The 21,894-nt window shown below is 37.6% G+C and overlaps 1 protein-coding gene across 1 annotated transcript in view; it reads left to right on the forward strand.

The window, feature by feature from the left end:
• Positions 1-21,894, forward strand: part of LYST (lysosomal trafficking regulator) — a 169,229-nt gene that overhangs the window by 22,007 nt on the left and 125,328 nt on the right. Inside the window, exons 2-4 of the mRNA XM_064594601.1 lie at positions 3,064-3,153; positions 6,945-7,143; positions 19,781-19,871. Of these exons, the coding sequence (XP_064450671.1) occupies positions 6,952-7,143; positions 19,781-19,871 (283 nt within the window). The 5' untranslated portion in view covers positions 3,064-3,153; positions 6,945-6,951. The remainder of the gene's footprint in view (positions 1-3,063; positions 3,154-6,944; positions 7,144-19,780; positions 19,872-21,894) is intronic.

A 21,894-nucleotide genomic window follows, 5' to 3' on the forward strand; every position in this document is an offset into this window, starting at 1 on the left:
TTAACTTCCCTTGCACTCAGTATCCAATGCATCAAACATAAACTAATCTCAAAGCCCTGGGATACTTTTCCCAGATGCTCACGTGACCCATTTTCTTCCTTCATTCAGGCTTCTGCTCAAATACCACCTCTTTAGACAGTCCTTGTCACCCTATCTGAAGTAGCATTCCTGTCACTCTGTACCCTTACTCTGTTTTATTTTTTATAGCACTTAGCACTGCCTGACATTACAATATGTTTGTTTTTCATCTGTCTCTACCTCACTGGAATCCATGAGGGTGGGGATTTTGTTTTTGCTGTATTCCCAGTGCCAAAAATAGTAGCCAGCAGATAATAAATGTTCCATAAGTATTTGTTGAATTAAATGCCGTATTAATGAAATTTCTGATGAAATAAAACTAAGGTATAGCTAATACACTGTCAGGTTTTTGCTTTGTGTTTTGGCCATTCATGTTTTATACTTTACCGGTCACTGTATTAGAAAAACTTACTATTTTCCTGAGGTCATTTATATGATTATAGGTACTTTGTTATTATGCTTTTCATTTTTTAAATTTTATTATGTTATGTAAATCACCATACATTACATCATTAGTTTTTGATGTAGTGTTCCATGATTCATTGTTTGTGCATAACACCCAGTGCTCCATGCAGAACGTGCTCTCTTTAATACCCATCACCAGGCTAACCCATCCTCTCACCCCCCTCCCCTCTAGAACCCTCAGTGTTTCTCAGAGTCCATAGTCTCTCATGGTTCGTCTCCCCCTCCAATTTCCCCCTCTTCATTTTTCCCTTCCTACAACTTCTTTTTTTTTTTTTAATATCTAATGTATTATTTGTTTCAGAGGTACAGGTCTGTGATTCAACAGTCTTACACAATTCACAGCGCTCACCATAGCACATACCTTCCCCAATGTCTATCACCCAGCCACCCCATCCCTCCCTGCCCCCACCACTCCAGCAACCCTCAGTTTGTTTCCTGAGGTTAAGAATTCCTCATATCAGTGAGATCATTTATTTTAATATAAAAATTCTGGTAATATTGTTACAAGTTTTATTTATTATGACATAATAATAGTAGCATTAGAAGTTGAATATGATAGTAATAATGATGTTTTTTAAATTTGGCATTTTAGCTGTAAAGTAGAATAAGTGATAAGACAGGGTGCCCGTCCTTAAGGAATTCATGACCTTGGAGGTAAGACAGTCATACGTACCTACAGGGTATTTATGTAGTTTAGAAACAGAGGCAAGTACATATACTGCCCTAAGGACATCTTCAGTCTATTTTTCTGAACTCTATTTGCGGACTTTATGGACACCCAGCATAATACAGGATGATAAAAGTTAGAATGCAGCTGAGTTTATCGAGGGTGGTGGCAGAGTAAAGAAGGTCACAACTGACTATGCTGGCTGATAGAATTACGATCTTGGATAGAGTGAAACTCCATGGACATCCAAGCTGGGCTGTGAAAAATATGGCTAAAGAAGCCATCCCAGGGGCGCCTGGGTGGCTCAGTCATTAAGCGTCTGCCTTCGGCTCAGGTCATGATCCCAGGGTCCTGGGATCCAGCCCCACGTCGGGCTCCCTGCTCAGCGGGAAGCCTGCTTCTTCCTCTCCCACTCCCCCTGCTTGTGTTCCCTCTCTCACTTTGTCTCTCTCTGTCAAATGAATAAATAAAATCTTTAAAAAAAAAAAAAAGCCATCCCAGTTTAAGTGCATTAGAGAAATCCCTCAGCAGGGCCTAGAAATGTCCCGCGATAACAGAGAAAAACAGACGGATCCAGTTGTCTGTCAGCTTCCACTTCTACTGGCCATGCCGAGCTACTTGGAATCACTGTAGCATCTCAAGATGGATGGCTCCACCTTGTAGTAGTCCAAACCAGAGGGTAATCAGAGTCACAGCAGTTAATCAAATACCATCTTTATGCTCATAATTTGATAGTTTCCCCTTCTGTAATTTCAGAGTCGAAAATAGGTGGGTGATTTGTATTAGCTGAGGATGCAGCAGGAGCAGGCGTGGAGGGTGTATTGAGACTTCATTCCAGGGCCTTTTCATTTGGTTGGGCAGTTGATGCACTGGCCTCTGGTGCCCCGAGTGCAGTAGTGGGAGTGAAACCTAGCCTGTGCGTGGATAGCTGTGTGCCTGACATGGGGCTGACCAGTCTGGGAAAAGGTGTCTTTCCTGCATCACACAAAGCCCTGTGTCGTCTTAACAGCAGCTAATCCCGTTTCCTGCCTCCTTGATCCTCAAGTACCCAGAATAATGTGGTACAAGTACTGTTCACCAAGCTGAAGGGAATTCAAGAAAGTTCTCTAGGTTTGGGCATTTTGAAGGAATTAAAGGTCACTCTGATTTAAACACTTGGTATTCGAAATAAACATTCATGGTTGCCGTGTACCTCTAATGAGGAAATATTTTTTATGCCTCTGCCTAGGCACAACTATAGAGAAGGGGAAAACAGGTAACTCAACAGAAGCATTTGTTGCTACCCCAGAAGTAGGAATTTATTCTTTGGTATTCAGAAATAGCCTTCATTGAGGTTAATTCATTTTTAAAACTTCAACAAGGATATGAAATTTGGTGGTGGTTTATTCATTGTTTGGGTTTAGTATTTTTCTGAGTTTTCATATATCCTCAAATACCTTTCACTCTCAAGGAGAGTAATAACTTGGCTACCCATAGTATGTATGTACATGGTATTCCACTGCCTCCTAGATTCAGTGTTAAGAAGACGGATACTGGGCTGATTCTCCTTCCTTTATAGTTAACTGGTGATTTACCTGCAGGTTGTAAGGAGTTGGAAGGAGGGGAGGAGTAGGGAGCTGTGATCAAGTTGCTTTGTTCAGATTAAGTATATTCCAATACTTCCTGTCTCAGGATTCCATTCTTGGAGCTCTAGAAATTTTTTAATGTGTTCTTGAGGTTCAAAAGCTTCATTGGCTTCTTTTACATCAAATATGAAGAAACTGGCCATTGGTTTTTGTGTCAGAACTTTATTAAAATTACTTGTGTTTTACTATTACCATTAATATGTTTGTCTTTTTTTTTTTTTTTAACAGGTGGAGCTTTATTCTAAGGATATTTGTTTGATCTGGTTCATGACCTCAAATTATAAAGACTCTAAATGTTACAGGAGTGTTGAGAGATTGGTAAGTATTTAATGTAATAGATATAAGCAGTCAAAATACTTGTTTCAGTCTAAGCCTTTGAAACTGCATAGTTATGTGACATTAATTAAACCCCAAAGTACAAACAACTAAACTTTCCATTAGTAGAGATGGATATATAAATTGTGGCTTATCCATACAATGGCATGTTGCATAATGGTTTAAAGGAACAAACAAAATGTTGAGAGGAAAAATAAAGTTATAGAAGGATACATATAGTATACTATTTATATACATTTTTAAAATAGTTAAGACTGAATATTTTTATGGCTATAAACGTAAAAAATTATAAAAACATGTATAGAAATGTTAAACACCAACTAAAGAGAGGAAGAAGTGGGGTGGGGTGTGGCTTTTCTGTACTGTAAGGTTTGATTTCTTTGCACACACACACACACATACACATATACACACACTGATCTGAACACCGCATTAATATTAATACTTGCTAAATCTGAGTATTGGCTATAACCGCATGTTATATATTCTTTGTACTTTTCTGGGTATTTGAAATATTTCTGAAAATCTTTTAAAAATACCATGCAATCGGGACACCTGGGTGGCTCAGTCGTTAAGCATCTGCCTTTGGCTCAGGTCATGGTCCCAGGGTCCTGGGATCAAGCCCCGCATCGGGCTCCCTGCTCGGCGGGAAGCTTGCTTCTCCCTCTTCCTCTCCCCCTGCTTGTGTTCCCTCTCTTGCTGTGTCTGTCTCTGTCAAGTAAATAAATAAAATCTTCAAAAAAAAAAAAAATTCCATGCAATCGTCTTTTCAGTTGGCATTCAGATTGGCTGAAAGGCATTCAGTGAAATTCAACATTCCTATTAGATGAGCAGGAAGAAATGAATACTTATTAATGTGCAAGGCAAAAGTGTCCCCCATCACCCCTATCAATGTTGTTCTGTTAGTGCTGACTAATGTAGTTAGAAGAGTAGAAAGTGTGTGAATATTGGGTAGGAGAATTCAGAATTTTTGTTATTTGTAGATGATAGGGTTTTATATCTGGAAATTTCAAAAAAATTAATGAAAGTTCAGTAAGAAGTTTGGATGTATGATTTCTATATCAACATAAATATACTTCCTATTTGCCTCCTACATACCAGTTTTCTTTCCTAATTAGATTATCTAATGGAAACAAAATCCCATTCAGAATAACAGCAAAAACTACAAAACACCCTGGAAGAGACCTAACAAGAAATGTGTAAAACCTATTATATGAAGCAGTAACAGCAATCTCTACCACAAGGACATAGAGGATAAATGTGCAAGTAGAGTAAGGATGTTCATTGCAGCTCTGTTTATGATAATCAAAACTAGAAATAGCCTAAATATTCAATGACATTGGCTGCGTAGTTAATAGTACTCTATATAATGAAAAACATATTATATATACATGCAGAGCATGCCACGAAGCTAGCAAAAAGAGTAAGAGAGAGCTCATATGAAAAGATTTCCAGAATATCTTCGTGAATCAAAACAGGTCAGATCATTTATATAGAATACCCTAGTTATGTAACTGTGTCTATATTTTATGTACATTTAAGAATCAGGAATAACATACATTTCTGCATATATTGTAATTTTTTTTTGCCGACCTGGCATCTTGTGTTTTTAGGAAGTGGCACTGAAATCATTTCCTCAGTAATTGTCATACCTCAATATTCACATTATCTTCATTTCCAGAAAATAGACCCTAATTATTACCACAATTTTTAAGTTTTTCACATTTTTAATATTGCTAAAGTTGCAGTGTACCTTATAATCAGTGGTATCTAGTAAGCACTGGGAGCCGGCTGCACTTGGTGAAGGGGTTGTTCTTGCAGGCTTATGAGGGCACTTGGTCATTAGCTGTTCGTATCAGCACTTTAGTTGAGTTACATGCATTGTTGGTACTATATCTGATGAGTTTTAAATGTTTCCGAAACTTTCTGCTGATCCTATCTGGTAAGATCAGCAAAGTGCCAGCATCGAAACTTACAGAATGATGTCAGCATCTTTGGAAGAAAATCCCAGGAACAGTAGTGTAGCACTCTTAAGAAATGGTGCATAGTGGGTAGAGTTGATGACTCTAGAAGGTGATATTGTATGGAACGTTCTAAGTGATAAGAAGGTACTGTGTTATACTTTAATTGGCAGTGTTATTTGTTTTAGTAGTACACTAAATAATTATGTACCTTAAAATCTGTGACAAAAATAAATAAATAAAATCCGTGACAAATTAGGTGAAATAAGTTAATAAAATTTGATAACTATGGACTGAATATAAATAAGTTTATATATTATGTACATATTATAATATATAATTAGTTTATATTATTGTAAATTATTTGATTTATTGAATAATTTTACCTTATGAAAGCTTTATAAAAAGCCAGTATTTATATAAGGGAGGGTATTGCTACATTTTGGGATAATGAGTAATGTACATTTTATTTTTTACACTTTTTCCTAGTGATCAACAATATTAAAAATAATGATCTTTGTTATGCTACAGGGGATTGTTACTGTAATAATACCTAGAATTCTGATGGGAATACAGGACTTAAATCATCAGCCTCCAAAATGAATAGGAACCAAAGTAATACTAGGAATTTCTTTGGTTTCTCCCTTTCATGTTTATCTGCTTCCCTTTGCATCCTAGTGGTTCATTTTCACCTGGTTGGCTTCTTCTGAGCCTCAGCTACCTCATAATGACTACTACAGGCCCATCTTTATGTGACTTTTCAGTTCATCAACTATGTCCCTTAATTCAAATTCCTGTGAGACAGAAGGAGCCTAATTGGCCGGATGCCTCTTTGCAAGCTGCATCATCTTGCGGCCAGATGTTTGTGGCTGCTTCTGAATCAGGTGTGCCTCAGTTGATTAGGGCTCGGAGGCTGGCCTTGTCCCTTGACGATAGGCACAGTCCTATGGTCCACTGCCTTCTCCGCAGGGGCTAGGGGGCGGGCCCCCCCAATGGGTGAAGCAAGACTCCACAATATACATCTTATTTAATCTCTCCAGGCTGAAACGTTTTTAAAGGTTACTGGGTGTCTCAAAATTACTTTTCGCCCTAAGATGAAACTGTTCTGAAATTCCTTGGGAATTTTATTGTTCATGGTTTTTCCTTTCTAAATAGTTACACATTTTTTTTCTTTATATTGGTGTTTTTCCTCTCCTGTCTGCTTTACCTTATTATTTTCCTTTATCTTAAAATGTCACATTGCCCTTTGATTTAAATGTATAGTAAGAAGTGAAGTGACGTAACTTCAGCTGCTAGACGTCTTCTATTTTTATTTACCTGATGATAAATCCTTCTCCCTCCATTAACTGAACCCCGGTTGTTGGGGGGAGGGTGTATCACTGATTGTCAGTTCCATCATGTGAAAAACAGTTTATATTTTTAAAAGATCCATTCATATTTTTAAACCATGTAGAACAAGAATAGTTTATAAGTAATGGGTTTATTTTTATTCTATGATGAGGCTATTTAAGAAGGTCAGGATCTACCTTAACTGCCACCACTCACTAGTGTATCTTCTATGTAGGTGCTTTCACTTCCTGTTTTTGGTTATGCTTAGGGATTATCACACCCACGACCATTTATGCCATGTAAGAATATTCAAGGAGCACCTAACTAGATCAGAACTATGTCTGAAAATATTATAGGGTTAAATACCAGTGCCCAGTAACTTAAAGTCAGTTCTTTGGTTAAAAACAGCCTTAAAAACACTTAGTTTTAAACGTAAATTTTTATTTCTCTTAATCTTCTTTTTTGGTAATATTTATTTGATAGCTCGGTCATGAGCATCGACAGTAACTCATTGGCACGTGAATTTCTGACGGATGTCAACCGGCTTTGCAATGCGGTGGTCCAGAGGGTGGAGGCCAGGGAGGAAGAAGAGGAGGAGACACACATGGCTACCCTTGGCCAATACCTTGTCCACGGCCGAGGATTTCTGTTACTTACCAAGCTAAATTCTGTCATTGATCAGGTAACATTTTCATATCAAATAATTTTTTCACCAGTATATTATAGTTGATTACAGATACATAATTTCTGGATTCCGTAGTTTCTGAGAGTCTCTTTGAGATAAAGTGCTATCTCTCACATCACTTCAACAAAGAAAAGTAGCCCCGTCTATGAACGTACTGTTTATTTGAATACTTTTCAAAATGTCTGAAATGTCTTAGGATGATAAATGGCCTTTCTTCTAAAATGACCTCATATATATTAAGCTTTTTATCCTAATATCAGTGTGAGATAACTATGATTATTAGTAGAGACCTAAGAGTTTGAATCAGAAAAACATTTGCACTTTCAATAAATTCAGATATGTTTTTGAAAGGTTTAGTGTAAATTATATTTGGAGAGTTTACTAATTCTGGGGTGAAAGTAGAGAATCCTTAAACTGATAATTATATTGGGTCCTTTAGCTTGTATACATCCAGTTTTTTATACCTCATTGTGTTTGCTCAAAGTATGGTCTGAACATACGGTATTTTGTGGTTTCCTTACTACGGAATTAACAGAACTCTAAAGCTAGTTGGGAAATAGAGATGTCATCCAACCTTCTTTTGTGGATGAAAAACAGATACAGAACATTAAGTAACTCAGACAGGCTTAACTTGCAGCCCAAACATGATTTATGTCTTTACTTCATTTTAGTAAAAAACAAGTATGTATTTTATGAAAGAAAAAATTTACTGTCTGCTTTCAGGGGACTAATTAATGTAGTTAGATAATATTTCAATTAACTTGAAAAGATAATAAGGTCTCTGTAGCACCAATATGACAGATATTTTTCAGCACTTATAAATGTTACTGGCTTTAGATAGAAACTTAACTACTGTTGAAATTTCTTTGCCATCAAAGCATTTTGCTAATAAATACGTATATTGGGTAAATACAGAGACTAAAATTAAACAATGCATCTGTTTTCACCATACACTGAGGAACCTAACAAATATCAGGGAGTATTTGTTCACTGTGGTGTCCACCTGTCATGAAATTTTCCAGAGTATTTTCCAAAATACTATGTATTTTTACTCCTTTCATGAATGTTATTTATTAAATGCGTGACTACATGTAATTTAATTTTTTATATTTTGTATAACTTTTCCATAAATAAATTTTAAAATTTAGAAAAAATTATTTGTTAGATCATGTGTAGTGATTTTTATTCCAAAATTTTAATGATTTAATAAGCATATCATGCTCTGTTCATTTTCTTACCCCACATTAAAACATTTCAATGATTTTTCTCTTTTTTTAAGGATATCCTGTAAGTAGCATCAGAATTAACAAATACCCAGGAATAAATCTAATAAAATATGTACAGATTTCTGTACGTAATTCTATAAAACATTGTTGAGAGAAACTAAAGACAACCCAAATAAATGTAGGCCTACATAATTTTCATGTATTGGAAAAATCAGTATTGTAAGGATACTTGTTTTCTTTAAACTGATGTGTAGATTCCAGTGTGATCCTAATCAGAATGTCAGTAGGTTTTTTAATGAAAGCTGTAGTTAAGATATAACCCATATATCATAGAATTTACCCATTTCATATGTACAACTCAGTGGTTTTTAGCATAATCACAGATATGAGCAACTGTCACATAGTCAATTTTAGAACATTTTCATTACCTCAAACAGGGACCTGGTACCTTTTAGCTATCACTCCCCTATCCCTCCCATCACCCTCAGCCCTAAGCAAACACTAATCTACTTTCTGTTTCTATAGATTGTATGCTTTCTCCTTTAAGTCATGAAATATCTTTTAATGTATTATTAAATGGCTGAAATCATCCAAGTCATAGTTGCAACAATATTTTTTCCTAGGGTAATATCTTGTATTCCCTCTTCCCCAGTCATTCACTTTTGGAATATCTGTAGCAATGGCAGTAGGTACCAGTAGGAACAGTAGAAGTAGAGAGCAAATAGATAGCCATTTAAAAAATAGGGCTTATCAACATTTAATTATTTAAACCAGGAAATGGAGAATGATAATTTGGATCTTTAAGGCAAATTTAGTTGTGCAAGTTTAATCACTTAGAGTGGAATTAAAACAGTAGATTCAAAACTGTACATTTCAAGAGGAACTTCACCCTTATATCTGTGCTTCTCATGAATAGGAGCACTTCTTGGGTACTCTGAGCAAGAGGCAAATGAAGCACATAGCTACCATTCCACTTTTGTTCAAGGGCTTTATTAATAGATATTTGGTATAAATAATTAAACAGACTTTTTATTGCTATATAATTTACATGTAGTGAATGCACAAATGTAAAGTGTATAGTTGAATGAGTTTTGACAAATACAAACACCTGTGTAACCACAGCCTAGATCAAAGTTTAGAACATTTTCACCACTCTAGAAAAAGGTTTTCATGCCCCTTTTCAGGCAGCCCCACTGCAACACAACCACAATTCTAATTTCTAACATCTAAGTGTAGCGTTGCTTGTCCTAGGACTTCATATAAGTGGAATCATGCAGTATGTACTCTTGTGTTCCAGAGCTCTGTCCATTACACGTGCATCACTAACACTACGTTTTGTTTCCAATCGGTATTTTGTTGTATGGATATACCACAATTTGTGTGACCATTCACCTGTTGTTTAACCATTTGGCTTTTGTTTCCTTTTGGCTATTATAAATAAAGCTGCTGTGAACATTCTTAAAAAAGTCTTTGTGTGAATATATTTTCATGTTTCTGGGTAAATAGGCATACAATTGCTGTGTCGAAGGGTAGGTGTTTATAAGAAAGTGCCAAACTCTTTTTTCAAAGTGGTTGTACCACTTTTCATTCTCACCAGCAATGTGTGAGAATTCTAGTGGTTCTGCATCCTCTCTGATATTTGACCTTGCCAGCCCTTTTAATATTAACTGTCCTAAGGGTATATGAAGTAGTGTCTCATTGTGATTTTAATTTTCATTTCTTTAAAAACTAATGATGCTGAGCACTATTTTATGTGTTCATTGGCCGTTTGTACATCTTCTTTTGTGAATGTCTGTTTAAGTTTTGTGCCCATTTTAAAAGTCAGGTTATTTGCTTAGTATCCAGTTGTAGTTTTTTTTCATGTATTCCGGATACATGTCTTTGTTGGATTGCAAATATGTCCTTTGTAGCTTGCCTTTTCATTTCTTAACAATGCCTTTAGAACAGCAGATTTTTTGTATAAATAGTGTATTTTGTATCCTAGGAAATCCTTATCTTGTATCCCAAAGTTGCAAAGATACTCTCCTATGGTTTTTTTTTTTTTTTTCTAGAAGCTTTTTAATTAGTATTTTTATTTTTAGGTCTGTGATCCACGTTGAATTAATGTTTGTGTACAGTGTGAGGCCGGAGCTACAGTCCCTCTCTCCCCCTCCTCCCTGTGCAGTTACCCAGTCATTCCAGCTAGAGTCTGCCCTTTCCCCACGGAGTAACCTTGGCACCTCTGTGGAAAATCAATTCGCCATATACTTGGGCTTTATTTCTAGACTCTTCTGTTCCACTGTCTATCATCTGTTTGCGTTACTATGGCCTTTATATAGTGTGTCTAGAAATTAGGTGGTATAAGTTCTTCAAAGTGTTCTTCATTTTCAAGAATGTTTGACTATTCTAAGTCCTTTGCATTTCCATATAAATTTTAGAAGGAGCTTATTATTTCTATAGAAATGCTTGCTAGGATTTTAGTTGTGATGGCATTGAATCCAGAAATCAATTTGGAGAAAATTGACAACAATGTTGAGTTTCTCAGTCTATCAGCATGGTGTTAATATCTGTTTATTTGAGTCTTCTCTAATTTCTCTGCCATATTTTTTTGATTTTCAGTGTAGAAGTCTTGCATATTTTTGGTTAAATTTATTCTGAATATTTTATTATTTTTGATGCTATTGTAAATGGCATTTAAAATTTTTATTTTGTCATTTGTTGCTCATAGAAATATAATTGATTTTTGTACATTGACCTTGCATCCTATGCCTTTGCTAAATTCATTTATTTGTATTTATTTTGAAATTTTTCTGCAGATTCCCTAGGGTTTTCTGTGTACACGATCAAATCATCTGTGAATGATTTTTCCAATTTTTGTACCTTTTATTTCATTTTCTTGCCTTTTGCATTGGCTTTTAGTGCAAAAGTAGGTGGAAGTGATGAGAATGAACATCCTGCCCAGTGTCTGACTTTAGAGAGAAAGCATTCAGTATGTCCATTAACCATCATATTAGCTCTGGATTTTTTTTAGATGCCTTTTATCAGAATGAGGGAGTTCTAGTCTATTCCCAACCTGTTAGAATTTTTATCCTGAATGGATATTGGATTTTGTCAAATGCCTTTGCTGAATCCACTGAGACTATCATATATATATATATTTTTTATTCTGTTAAGGTGGGTGAATTACATTGATGGTTTCTAAATGTTAAAACCATCATTTGCATTCCTGGGATAAACTCCATTTGGTCATGATTTATTATATACAGACATGTTAATCAGTTTATTCTTCAGAAAAAAATAGTCTCCTTAAATAGCAAAAGTATGTTCTTTTCAATGGTTAAAGATACCATGGTTGAAGCTTATATGCAGACCTTTACAGGTTTTTTGAGAGAAAATTTGTCCAGCCCAAAAAGGAAGAGTTATCTTAGATTTTAATCTTGGCACCAGCATCAATGAGATGGGTGACTTCAGTTTGTGATGAGCTGCTTCAGATCTCCCTGTCCTCATCAGGAACAATTTAAATACATTAAGTTGGATGACTTAAAAGATCTCTTCCAACATAAAAAGTATTTGTTTTCATATAACATTTGATAATAACAGTTTCTGATTTTTTCTATACCCTGGTTATAAATATATACAGCTTAATTCTGATGTAATGAATAGAAAATCACAGTAATTTATTACCAACATAAGTGTGATAAATACTACTTTTTAAAACTTCAGCATATGAATTTCCATACCTGTTCACACTTTATGAATGCTCTATAAAGTTGTTACTTATTTTGCTGAGTAAAATGTGAAGTTTTACTGGAAGAGGTTATATATTTATGAACAAAACATTATTTAAAAATTATAATAGGTCTCTTTTTCAGCTGTTTTCTATGTAAGAGAGTACTTTTTTTTCTTCCTACAGTTTTGTAGTATTACCACTTTAATATATAGTACTACATAAATGGCCTATCATTGTAATATATAAAATAAGTATAATAGAAAAATATCAGACTTTTAGAAGTATGGCTACACAATTCATTCACTAGTTTATTCAGCAGGCCACAAAGTACCTACTAAATGCCAGCACCTCTGCTAGATGCAGAGATAAAAAGCAGAGACTGTCCTTACCAGGAGCTCTTAGCTTTCAAAGAGACGGACAGATTGAAAAAAGGCAATGATGACAAAACATGTGAAAGTATTTGGAGAGTGCAAAGGAGAGGGCCAATGATGCTTCTTAGAGAAATTGGCATCTCTAAGTAGGGATTAGCAATGTAGAAAAGGGAGGAAGCATTGGACCAGGGGAACCGCAGATGTGGACTTTGGAGGCTAGAGAAGGAAGAACATTCAGTGACCTAGCAGTAGTTTAGTGGGCTTAGAGCAAAGGCTGTATATGTGGTTTAGGTGGGTGGGAGGACTAGGCAGGCAGAGACCATGTGATGGCAAGCCCCGTGTACCATATTTAAGAGGAGTAAGTTTTTTTTCTGAAAACATTGGGGAGGTTTTGTTTGTTTTGTTTTGTTTTGTTTACATGGAGATTTTGAAGCAAGAAAATAGGCAATGAAAATGGTTCTTCAGATTTGACAAGTCATTGGAAATATTGGTGAGAATTATTTCAGTAGGAAAATAATGCAAACTTTTAAAATTAGTAGAGGCAATTATAATATGTGAACTTTAATTTACTACTCTAGTTTTACAGATTCTGTTTACACACATGCCAAGATCTATCTGTGCATGATTAGTTTGTCAGGAATGAGGGAGTAGGGGGGATGCTGGTATTCCTACTTCTTGGAGTAGTGAGAGTATCATCTTGGCCTCTAGACAGTGGTGCTACCCACAGAGAGCAGGTAATCCAGTGAGTTATCTCCCTTTACACCCAGGCTAATAGATAGGAGCAATGAATATATCAGGTGATTGCTGCGTAACAGAGCATATTCCAAAAACTTAGCGGCATAAAACAACAAGGATTCCTTTGCTCATGTGTCTTTGAGTTGGCAGCTCAGGTAGACCCAGCCGGGATCACAGCGTCCGCTAATTGTGGGGTCAGCTGGGCTGACCTCTGACTGTGCAGTCTGTTGGCAGAAGACTGAGGGCTGTTGGATGGGGCCGTTGGCCAGACTGCCTCAGAGGCTTCTTTGATTTCAGTAGGCGAGGCGAGGCTCCTTTACATGGTTTTGTGGAGGCATTATTCCAGGAGGGGAGCAGAGAAGCTGCAAGATGCCACATAACATCACTTCTGCCACATTCTGCTGGTCAAAGCAAGTCACAAGTTCAGCGCAGAATGAAGGGATGGGAACACAGACTCCATCATTTCAGGAGAAGATAATTTGTGGCCATATTTTATCTACCATCATCTCTTCTCTGGCCACAGTTATTTGCATTCCTCCCACACTTCCTCTCCCACAGGACCCTCAAAGTATCGTCCCATCATGGCATCAGGCTTGAAGTTTCTGATCTCGTGATATGTATCAGTTCTGCATGCAGATGAGGCTTCCAGGTGCAGTGCTTTGGTTACAACTCTTCTTGATTGAGAGACTTGTGAACACAAAAGCCACACTCACCCATATACAGTGATGAGTAGGGACAAGTTAACACACTAGATACTTGTATTCAGAAAGGAGAGTGACCAGGGCGCTTGGGTGGCTCAGCTGGTGAAGTGTCTGCCTTTGGCTCAGGTCATGATCCCAGGGTCCTGGGATTGAGTCCCGCATCAGGCTCCCTGCTCAGCGGAGAGCCTGCTTCTCCCTCTGCCTGCAGCTCCCCTGCTTGTGCTCTCTCTCTCTGTCAAGTAAATTCATAAAATCTTAGAGAAAAAGAACGGAAAGTGACCAGAGGCATGTAGCAGTCACTGATTGATCCACTGAGCTCCTGGCAGGCATGTCAGTGACCCCTATTCTTGGGGCAGGGAATGTTCTCTTCTGTGGGAGTGCTTCCTTAATCCATGGTTCTCCAGGGCTCTGGGCTCCATCCTCCGAGGTGTCTTCTCTTTTCCTTAAGAGACAGCTTATAAAGTGCAGCTTTCTTACTCTGTTTCACACCTGTAGAAAAGTGAGGGGCCAGTGGTCTCTATACATTTTGAATTGTCTCTGTTCCTTTTAGTCCAAGCTGCTGGTATTTTTTAATAATACAACTTTCTTTAAAAATGTTATGGGTTTCCTCTGAATTTTAATGGAGTCTGCCGCATCTCCCAAAAGCCACATCTATAATTGTTTTTGAGACAGACCTCTCTACTTCGGGCATGTAAAGTTTGTGTGGAGTAATGTCCACAAGATTCTTAGGTAGTACTTTTGTCTAGCGGATAGGTTTTACTAGGTACCACTTAAAGTCTTTCTGGAGTCCTAACAAAGAGAAATACAGCCAGTTTATAACCCTGCTTTGCTAGGAGGAGGAGAAAGCCAACAGGGACTGGTTGGGCGAAGTGGGGCCTGCAGACCCAAATCCTGCTGTGAGTGACCTGTTTCTGGACAGCCCACAAGCTAAGAATAGTTTTTGAGTTTTTAAAGGGTCGTTAAAAGAAACAGAAGAATGTACAACAGAGGCCATATATGATTCAAAAAGCCAAAAGATGTTTACAAAAACAGGTTGCCACCCCTGTTATAATTCAAGAAGAACTCTGAGCATAATATTTGACATCAATGGGAAAAAGCAGTACATTTAGCTCTACTGAGACATCAAAAACGTTTGATGAAATTAATCCATTCTTAACAAAAACTCACAAAATAGATTAAGAATAGAGGGTGCCATATACAAAGAGTAGAAAAACCAGTAATATTTTTTAGGAAGAAGCTCTACAATAGAATCAACATAAGAATAACTCTTTATGACTATTTCTGTTTGTTTTCATGTTTTAAAAACACACAGTAAAGTGGATCATGAAGGTAATGACAGCTAAAATATGAGAAAGATGGAGAAATAAAAATACCATTCTTCAAGTGATACATACAGAAAAATCCAAAAGGTCGTTGTTTCCTTTAGCCACAGCTATATAGCTAGAAAATAAAAGAAAAAAGATTCTGTTTACAGTACTAATGAAGAAATGTTCTTACATATATGTGTGTGTGTCTACACATGTACATTAGAAATAATTATAAAATTCTGATAGAAGAAATAAAGGACTTAACACACATATTTCTGCTTACATCTGGAACATTAAATTTAATTAGCATGTCAAAATGCTGATTTAGAGTAATATCATTAATACCAATTAAAGTAACTTCAGTCGTCTTCAATCACATTCTGAATCCAGTCCAAGCACTAAGCTTAGCCTGTCGTCCTGAGGTCCTTGAACCCCACTGGTCTGGTTCCCCCCTGCCTTTGCAGCTTCCTGGACATCCGTCTGCCTTGCATCTCAGCCCTTCCCCTGACTCATTTGCCCTTCCTCTCCCATCCTGTCACCATTACTTGAACTGTGAAAGGAAGTGCCTGACACCTGGTAGGTACCTAAAATATGTTTCTTAAATTGCGCTAAAAAATTACCGCCTGAGTGAGAGTGATTTTACTGTTTATTATTGCTGGGGAATTTAAAAAGGCATGTTGCTGTCCTTTTCCCTGCAGAAGGAGAAACATAAAAATGTAAGTATTAAGCAAAAAGTGGTGAGATTTCTATAGATTGGACAGTCTAGGAATAGCCAGGAATCTGTGTAGGTGTATATTGCCAAATATGGCATATTGAGAACTTTCTCCTTGTTGACATGAAGTAGCACCCCATTCCTCTAGACACTGTGACTAATTAGGACCTTGGGAGAGAAAAAACAGAGCTTGGGGTGAAATAGAGGACTGCAAGTTCTAGTTTACCAGGATGCCCACAAATAAGAGAAAAAGATTTTCTGACTTGCAAAGGGATAGAATGATTCCTGTGGTTTATTTGGAACTTGAAAGGATAAGTAAATCTGGAAACATGCAATACCTAAAAAAGTAATGGATCTAGAGGAATATCAAGAGGTTCCCCAATGATGAATTGTTTAGAAATTATTGTGATTTAATGAAGTCAAGAGTTGTTCACTCACTGTTATATTGGGCCACAGAGAGACAAGTGGTGTCCTCCTCAGGACTGCAATTCCAGCAGGAGTGGCAAAAACCAAAATGCTTCAGTTTCATTCTTTTGAAAGGCCTATGGTTTCCAAGAACGAATCCACTTGGTGAAATGGGGGCACAGGCATGAAGTCCTGAGGGGTGGAGGGAAACAGTAAACTTGGGTTGGTGTGAGAGAAAAAGCTTCACAAAAGAGGTTTTGCCAGCTGAGCCTTGAAGGTAGTGAGGGCCCCCCTAGCTAAGTGGAAGGAATGAGAAAGGTTGCAGACCATGCATCATGCAGAGGCTGGGAGGCAGGAATGCCTATTCGCGTAGCAATGACGATTTGCCAGTGTACTGTTGTGGAGCAAGGGCTGGGGCACTTCACATACTCTTAAGGTTTCCACAAGCTCTGTTAGAATGTTATTAGTTCATCTGACAAAGATATAGACTCAGATCAGGAGGACTCTACAGGAATGGTGTGCCCAAAATTGGTTTACATTTTTTAAAAGACCGTATACATTTTGCTGGCATCTTTAAAAATGTCAAGGTACATACTGAGTATGAGCTGTACATGGAAATGTTATCCAGACATCTTTAGTCTTCCTAATTTTGAGGTAAAAGCACATGGAAATAGGCCCCTTGGAAATAATTTTGACTATGCATCCAGAATTTAAAGTCATTCATGCCGATAACATTATCATCCAACTCTGTACTAGGCATTGGGTGTCAAGAAAGAGGGGTGATTGCTAAGGACTAGGGCCTGGGCCCAGGAGTCCATGCTCTGAGAGAGGACTGGGAAGAACATTTGGAAAAGTTTTCCATCCTAATAGAGATTAATCCAAACTCCTTCACATGGCCCACAGGCCACATTAGATCTGGCACTCACCACGTCACCAACCTCTGCCCTCAAGCCTCCTCTCCTGGCACTCCCCCCATTCTATTCCAGCCACACTGGCCGGCTTGCTGTTCTGTGAAATAGCCAAGCCCATTCCCGACCCTTTGTGTACTTCCTAGGAGCCCTTTTCCTCCAAATCTTTGCATGGATTCCTTCTTCTCTTTGAGTATCTGCTCAAGTGGCCCATCCTGAACAGCCTATCTAAATGTCCTCCTTTTAGTCACTCTATAATCCCTGTCCTGTTTAATTTTCTTCATAGCACAGCATTCTGTATGAAATTGTCTTATTTGTACCCATTATTTTCCATCTCCCCTGCTAGAGTGTCAGCTTTGTGAGAAGGTGAATTTTGTCTTCCTTGTTCACTACTCCATCCAAAGTGTCTGGCACATGGTAGGGGCTCAATAAATATTTGTTGAATCATGGAGGACAACTGGCATTCAGACATGAACAGTTCAGCAAGTTGTTTGCTGTACCAGAAGTCAATCAGGAACGTGATCTCTAACTTGCTGAGGGGGGATTAGAGAAGTCTCTCCACAGAGGAACTAAGACTTGCCTGAAAAATGAGTTGGCATTTGGCAGATGGGAAGATGATGGTGGAGAACTGCAAGAGCAATGCCTGACCCGTGGTGTTCAGGAAACCCTTCAGAGCTGGACATGTGGGGATGGGTCAGGGTTGGTGGTGGGAGTTGAAACTGGACAAGTCAGTAGGAATCACGTCATGAAGGGTCTTCTAAGCATGAAAAGAAGCTCAGATTTTACTTTTGAAGTATTTTCAGCCTTTTCATAACCAGGGCACTAGAAGGAATAGTCTGAGTGCTGTGTCCCTGCTTTCTCATTCCCTTTCAGCTCTTCAGCCTACTGCAATCTGTCTTGTATCCTTATCACTACCTTAATACTGAGTTTGTTAAGGTTGCCAGTGACCCTCTACTTGACAGATGCTTTACGGCCATTATCAGACAACTAAAGAACAACAGCTCTTGACCTGGTTGGCTTTCTTCTTTCCCAACTGCTCTCTTCCCTTGATTTCTCTTGTTCTACATCTCTTTGGGGGAGCTACTTCTCGGCCTCCTTGGCAGGCTTCTCACCAGCACTACCATTCTTCATTCTTGAAGTATTGCTCTCCAGAGCTCCATTCCCATCTGTCCTCTCTTGTCATTCTGCATTCTCTCCTTAGGAAATCTGTGTCCTTGACTTCTGCCCCAGTGACTCCCAAGTCTTTTTATGTACTTCACATCTTTTTCTTAAGCTCCAAATCTATATATCCAACTGTTGACTAAAAAGCTCTCTCCATTTGAATATCCCACAGACACCTCAGACTTAATATGTCTAAACAATAGATCCATCACCTCTATCCCAACCTAGTAGCACTCCTAAATTTCCTATCTTGGTGAGGACATTATTAGTCACCTTGTTGCCTAAACCAGAATTCTTTGAGTTCTTGCGGATCTTTTTTTTCCCCCTTACGCTCCATAGATAATCAACTGCAAGTCATTTCAGTTCTTCCTTGCAGTTTCTCAAAAATGTTTCCTTTTCAATTTTACTGTAGAGCACTTCCGTTTATCATTCTCTGTCATCTGGGTTATTGTTTCCCTGCCTCTAACACTGATCAATCCCTTTCCCTTCCCACCCCAATTCTGTCCTCTATACAGTGGCTAGAGTGGTCTTTCTAACAAGCAAATCTGATTATATTACTCTGACTTCTTCTGCACTGACTGAAGTGAGGAACTTAAACTTGATTTGTCACTAATTCCCTGACCACCCATGTCCCCAGTGTCCCAGTCTAGCTCTCTAGCTCCAGTCCCACTTCCACACTTCTAACTGGTAATGATCGCTCCTTTACTTGAACTCCTAAACTGAATTATCTGTACCACACCCAGGTACTGACTTATACTACATGCCTTCTATTGTTCTTTAACTGTTTGTGTGTATGTATTTTATGGACCAAATGAGGGGACCTTCTCCAGGACCATATCCTCCAGAAAGGGTAAGACAGTAAGTGCTGTGGACGTAGTGTGCAGTCAATACATATTTATTAGATTATCTTCACTAATAAGTCTTTCTCTCTTTATATATATATATATCATTTATTAATAATGTCAATTTCTCTTTTTAAAATTGTGTTCTCTGAGTTTTACATTTAACTGCATGAAGATTTTGTTTTTCTAGTAACCTCATGTTATTGGTTTGCTAATTAATAGGGCTTAACTTTTCATTTTCACCTAGCAAATTTGTTTTTTCAGCGATGAGAAATTCTTGCCATGTGCATGGTGGTAATAACAGCTATTTTGGGAAAAATCAGCAAGAATGTGCTAAATACCGTCAAATACTCTTACATTCTTCTGTCCTTGGAAAGGTTTATAAATTGAGAAGTACCACAACTTTAATTGGATTTAAGATAGGTTAATTTGACTCTTAGCTTTTCAAATGCAACCTTTCAAGAAAAGGGATTTTTTGGTTCGATTTAAGACAAGGTACTAGGAATTATGTGTCTCATGACCTCAGAACATGAAGGATTGCTTTGTTTCTAATACAGGCATTGACATGTAGAGAAGAACTCCTTACTCTACTTCTATCACTCCTTCCACTGGTATGGAAGATACCTGTTCAAGAAGAAAAGGCAGCAGGTATGTTTCTTTTATCACATCACTTGTGTTATCAAAATTCCACTGGGGAAAGAAGTACCATGGAAAAGTTCCTTCTACCTTAATAGTTGATACAGTTCAAATTCAGAACAGTATATATTAGCATGATACTTGACAGGAGAAATTCTTTAGGCAGATGCATTTTTATTTCTGCTAATAATACAAAAACCATGGTGCTTCTTAGGGGATTATTCAAATATAACAATGATCAGAAAATATATGAAGAAGCAGAACACTTAGCAGAAGGAGTCAATCTAGGTGCGTGACCCCATCAGAGAAATGGATAGTGGAAAGTTTGAAGAAAGAAATGAAAGCTCCTCGCTTATTTTATTTTATTTTACTTTAATTGAGAGAGAGAGAGGCAAAGGGAGAGGGAGTAGCAGGCTCCCTGCTCAGCATGTGGGTCTTAATCCCAGGACCCTGGGATCATGACCTGAGCCAAAGGCAGACAATCTGCTGAGCCACCCAGGTGCCCTTCCTTCGCTTATTTTAAAGACTGCTTTTTGGGGCACCTGGGTGACTCAGTCGGTTAAGTGGCTGCCTTCGGCCCAGGTCATGATTCCAGGGTTCTGGGATCGAGCCCCATATTGGGCTCCCTGCTGAGCGGGGAGCCTACTTCTCTCTCTCCCTCTACCTGCCGCTCCCCCTGCTTGTGCTCTCTCTCTCTCTTAAAAAAAAAAAAAAAAAAAAAAAAAGACTGCTTTTTATTACCAGTACTCTACTGATAACTTTTGCAATTTAGTTTTTTTTTTATGTTCTTTGAAGGGATTAATTTGAAGTAATATTTTGTTTCAAGGTTGGATAGAATTATTACACTTAAGGTCAACACAGTTTTAGTATCTCATTTTGAAAAAAAATTTTAAATTACACACACACACATATATCTATATCATATTAGGTATATGAAACTTAGTTTGAATGTTTCAGTGGAGGAATTAACAGTTTAACAGTTTTCCCCTTGACCATTTCTGGGATATGTGAATTGTGAGATGTTTCACGATATCTCAGGTTAACATAAATCCTTCTATCTGGTAGTTCAACACCATATATGCATTTTTAATACATTTCTGGTAAGGTGCTCTCTTTTTAGGGGATTATCTAAGGTCTTGTAATATTGTTATCCTGCTTATTTGTTGATTCACTATCTCTGCTCTCATTTTCTTCTGAATTTGTAGAATTCACAAATTGTTTCTCACTTAAGGTATCCGATTAGCGTTCTTTTAGGAAAGTTATCTTCATTGCCTGCATCTTTTGTGTAGGTAGAATTTGTCAGACTCTTTAATTTCTCCCCTTCCTCTCTTAATTAAGGCACAGATCTTTTATTTATAGATTATTTATTCATTCTAAATTGCAACTATATTTTTCACATAGATCTTACTATGTAGTATTGCAAAGGGAAAGACTGATTTTGCTAACTTTTTAATTAGTAAGGAGGATTTATTCATTTCCCCAAGAAATAGATACTGCATGTGGTCCATGTTCCAGGTCCTAGGTTCTAGGCACTGAGGATGCAACAGGGATGCCTGTGCCTAGTTCAGTGTGTGGCACATTCAGTAAATATTTTGAATGAAAAACTCTATTTTAACCTCAATCTTGGAGAACAGTTGGTATCTATTGTATGATTTTAAAATAATTTTGGAACATCTTAAAGTTCTTAAGTTATATCAGGGCTATAAAATAAATGCTATTTTTGAGACTATAATATACTCCTTAATTAATGGCCCTATTAGAGGAGATTTGTAAAATGGTGTGAACAGTAGTGCTAAATCCCAGATAATCTAGAGTCTCTTATGTTGATGTCAGAATGCAATGTATGGTTTTAAATCAGATTTATATCCCTAATTTTGTTCTCCTTTGTTGTTTTCAAAATCAATTTGTATCCTTTGAACCGGTGCTACCTGGTACATAGCATGAGAAGAGTAAGCGTAGGGGGGAGTGATCCAGAGACATAACAAATAGCTAAAGGAAATCAGCCCAGGATAAATACACTGAGGGAAAGCTCCTA

Source organism: Mirounga angustirostris, unplaced genomic scaffold (genome assembly GCF_029215605.1).
Source record: "Mirounga angustirostris isolate CCGP_5_RB_7025 unplaced genomic scaffold, mMirAng1.0.hap1 SCAF_6, whole genome shotgun sequence".
NCBI classification, from domain to species: Eukaryota; Metazoa; Chordata; class Mammalia; order Carnivora; family Phocidae; genus Mirounga; species Mirounga angustirostris.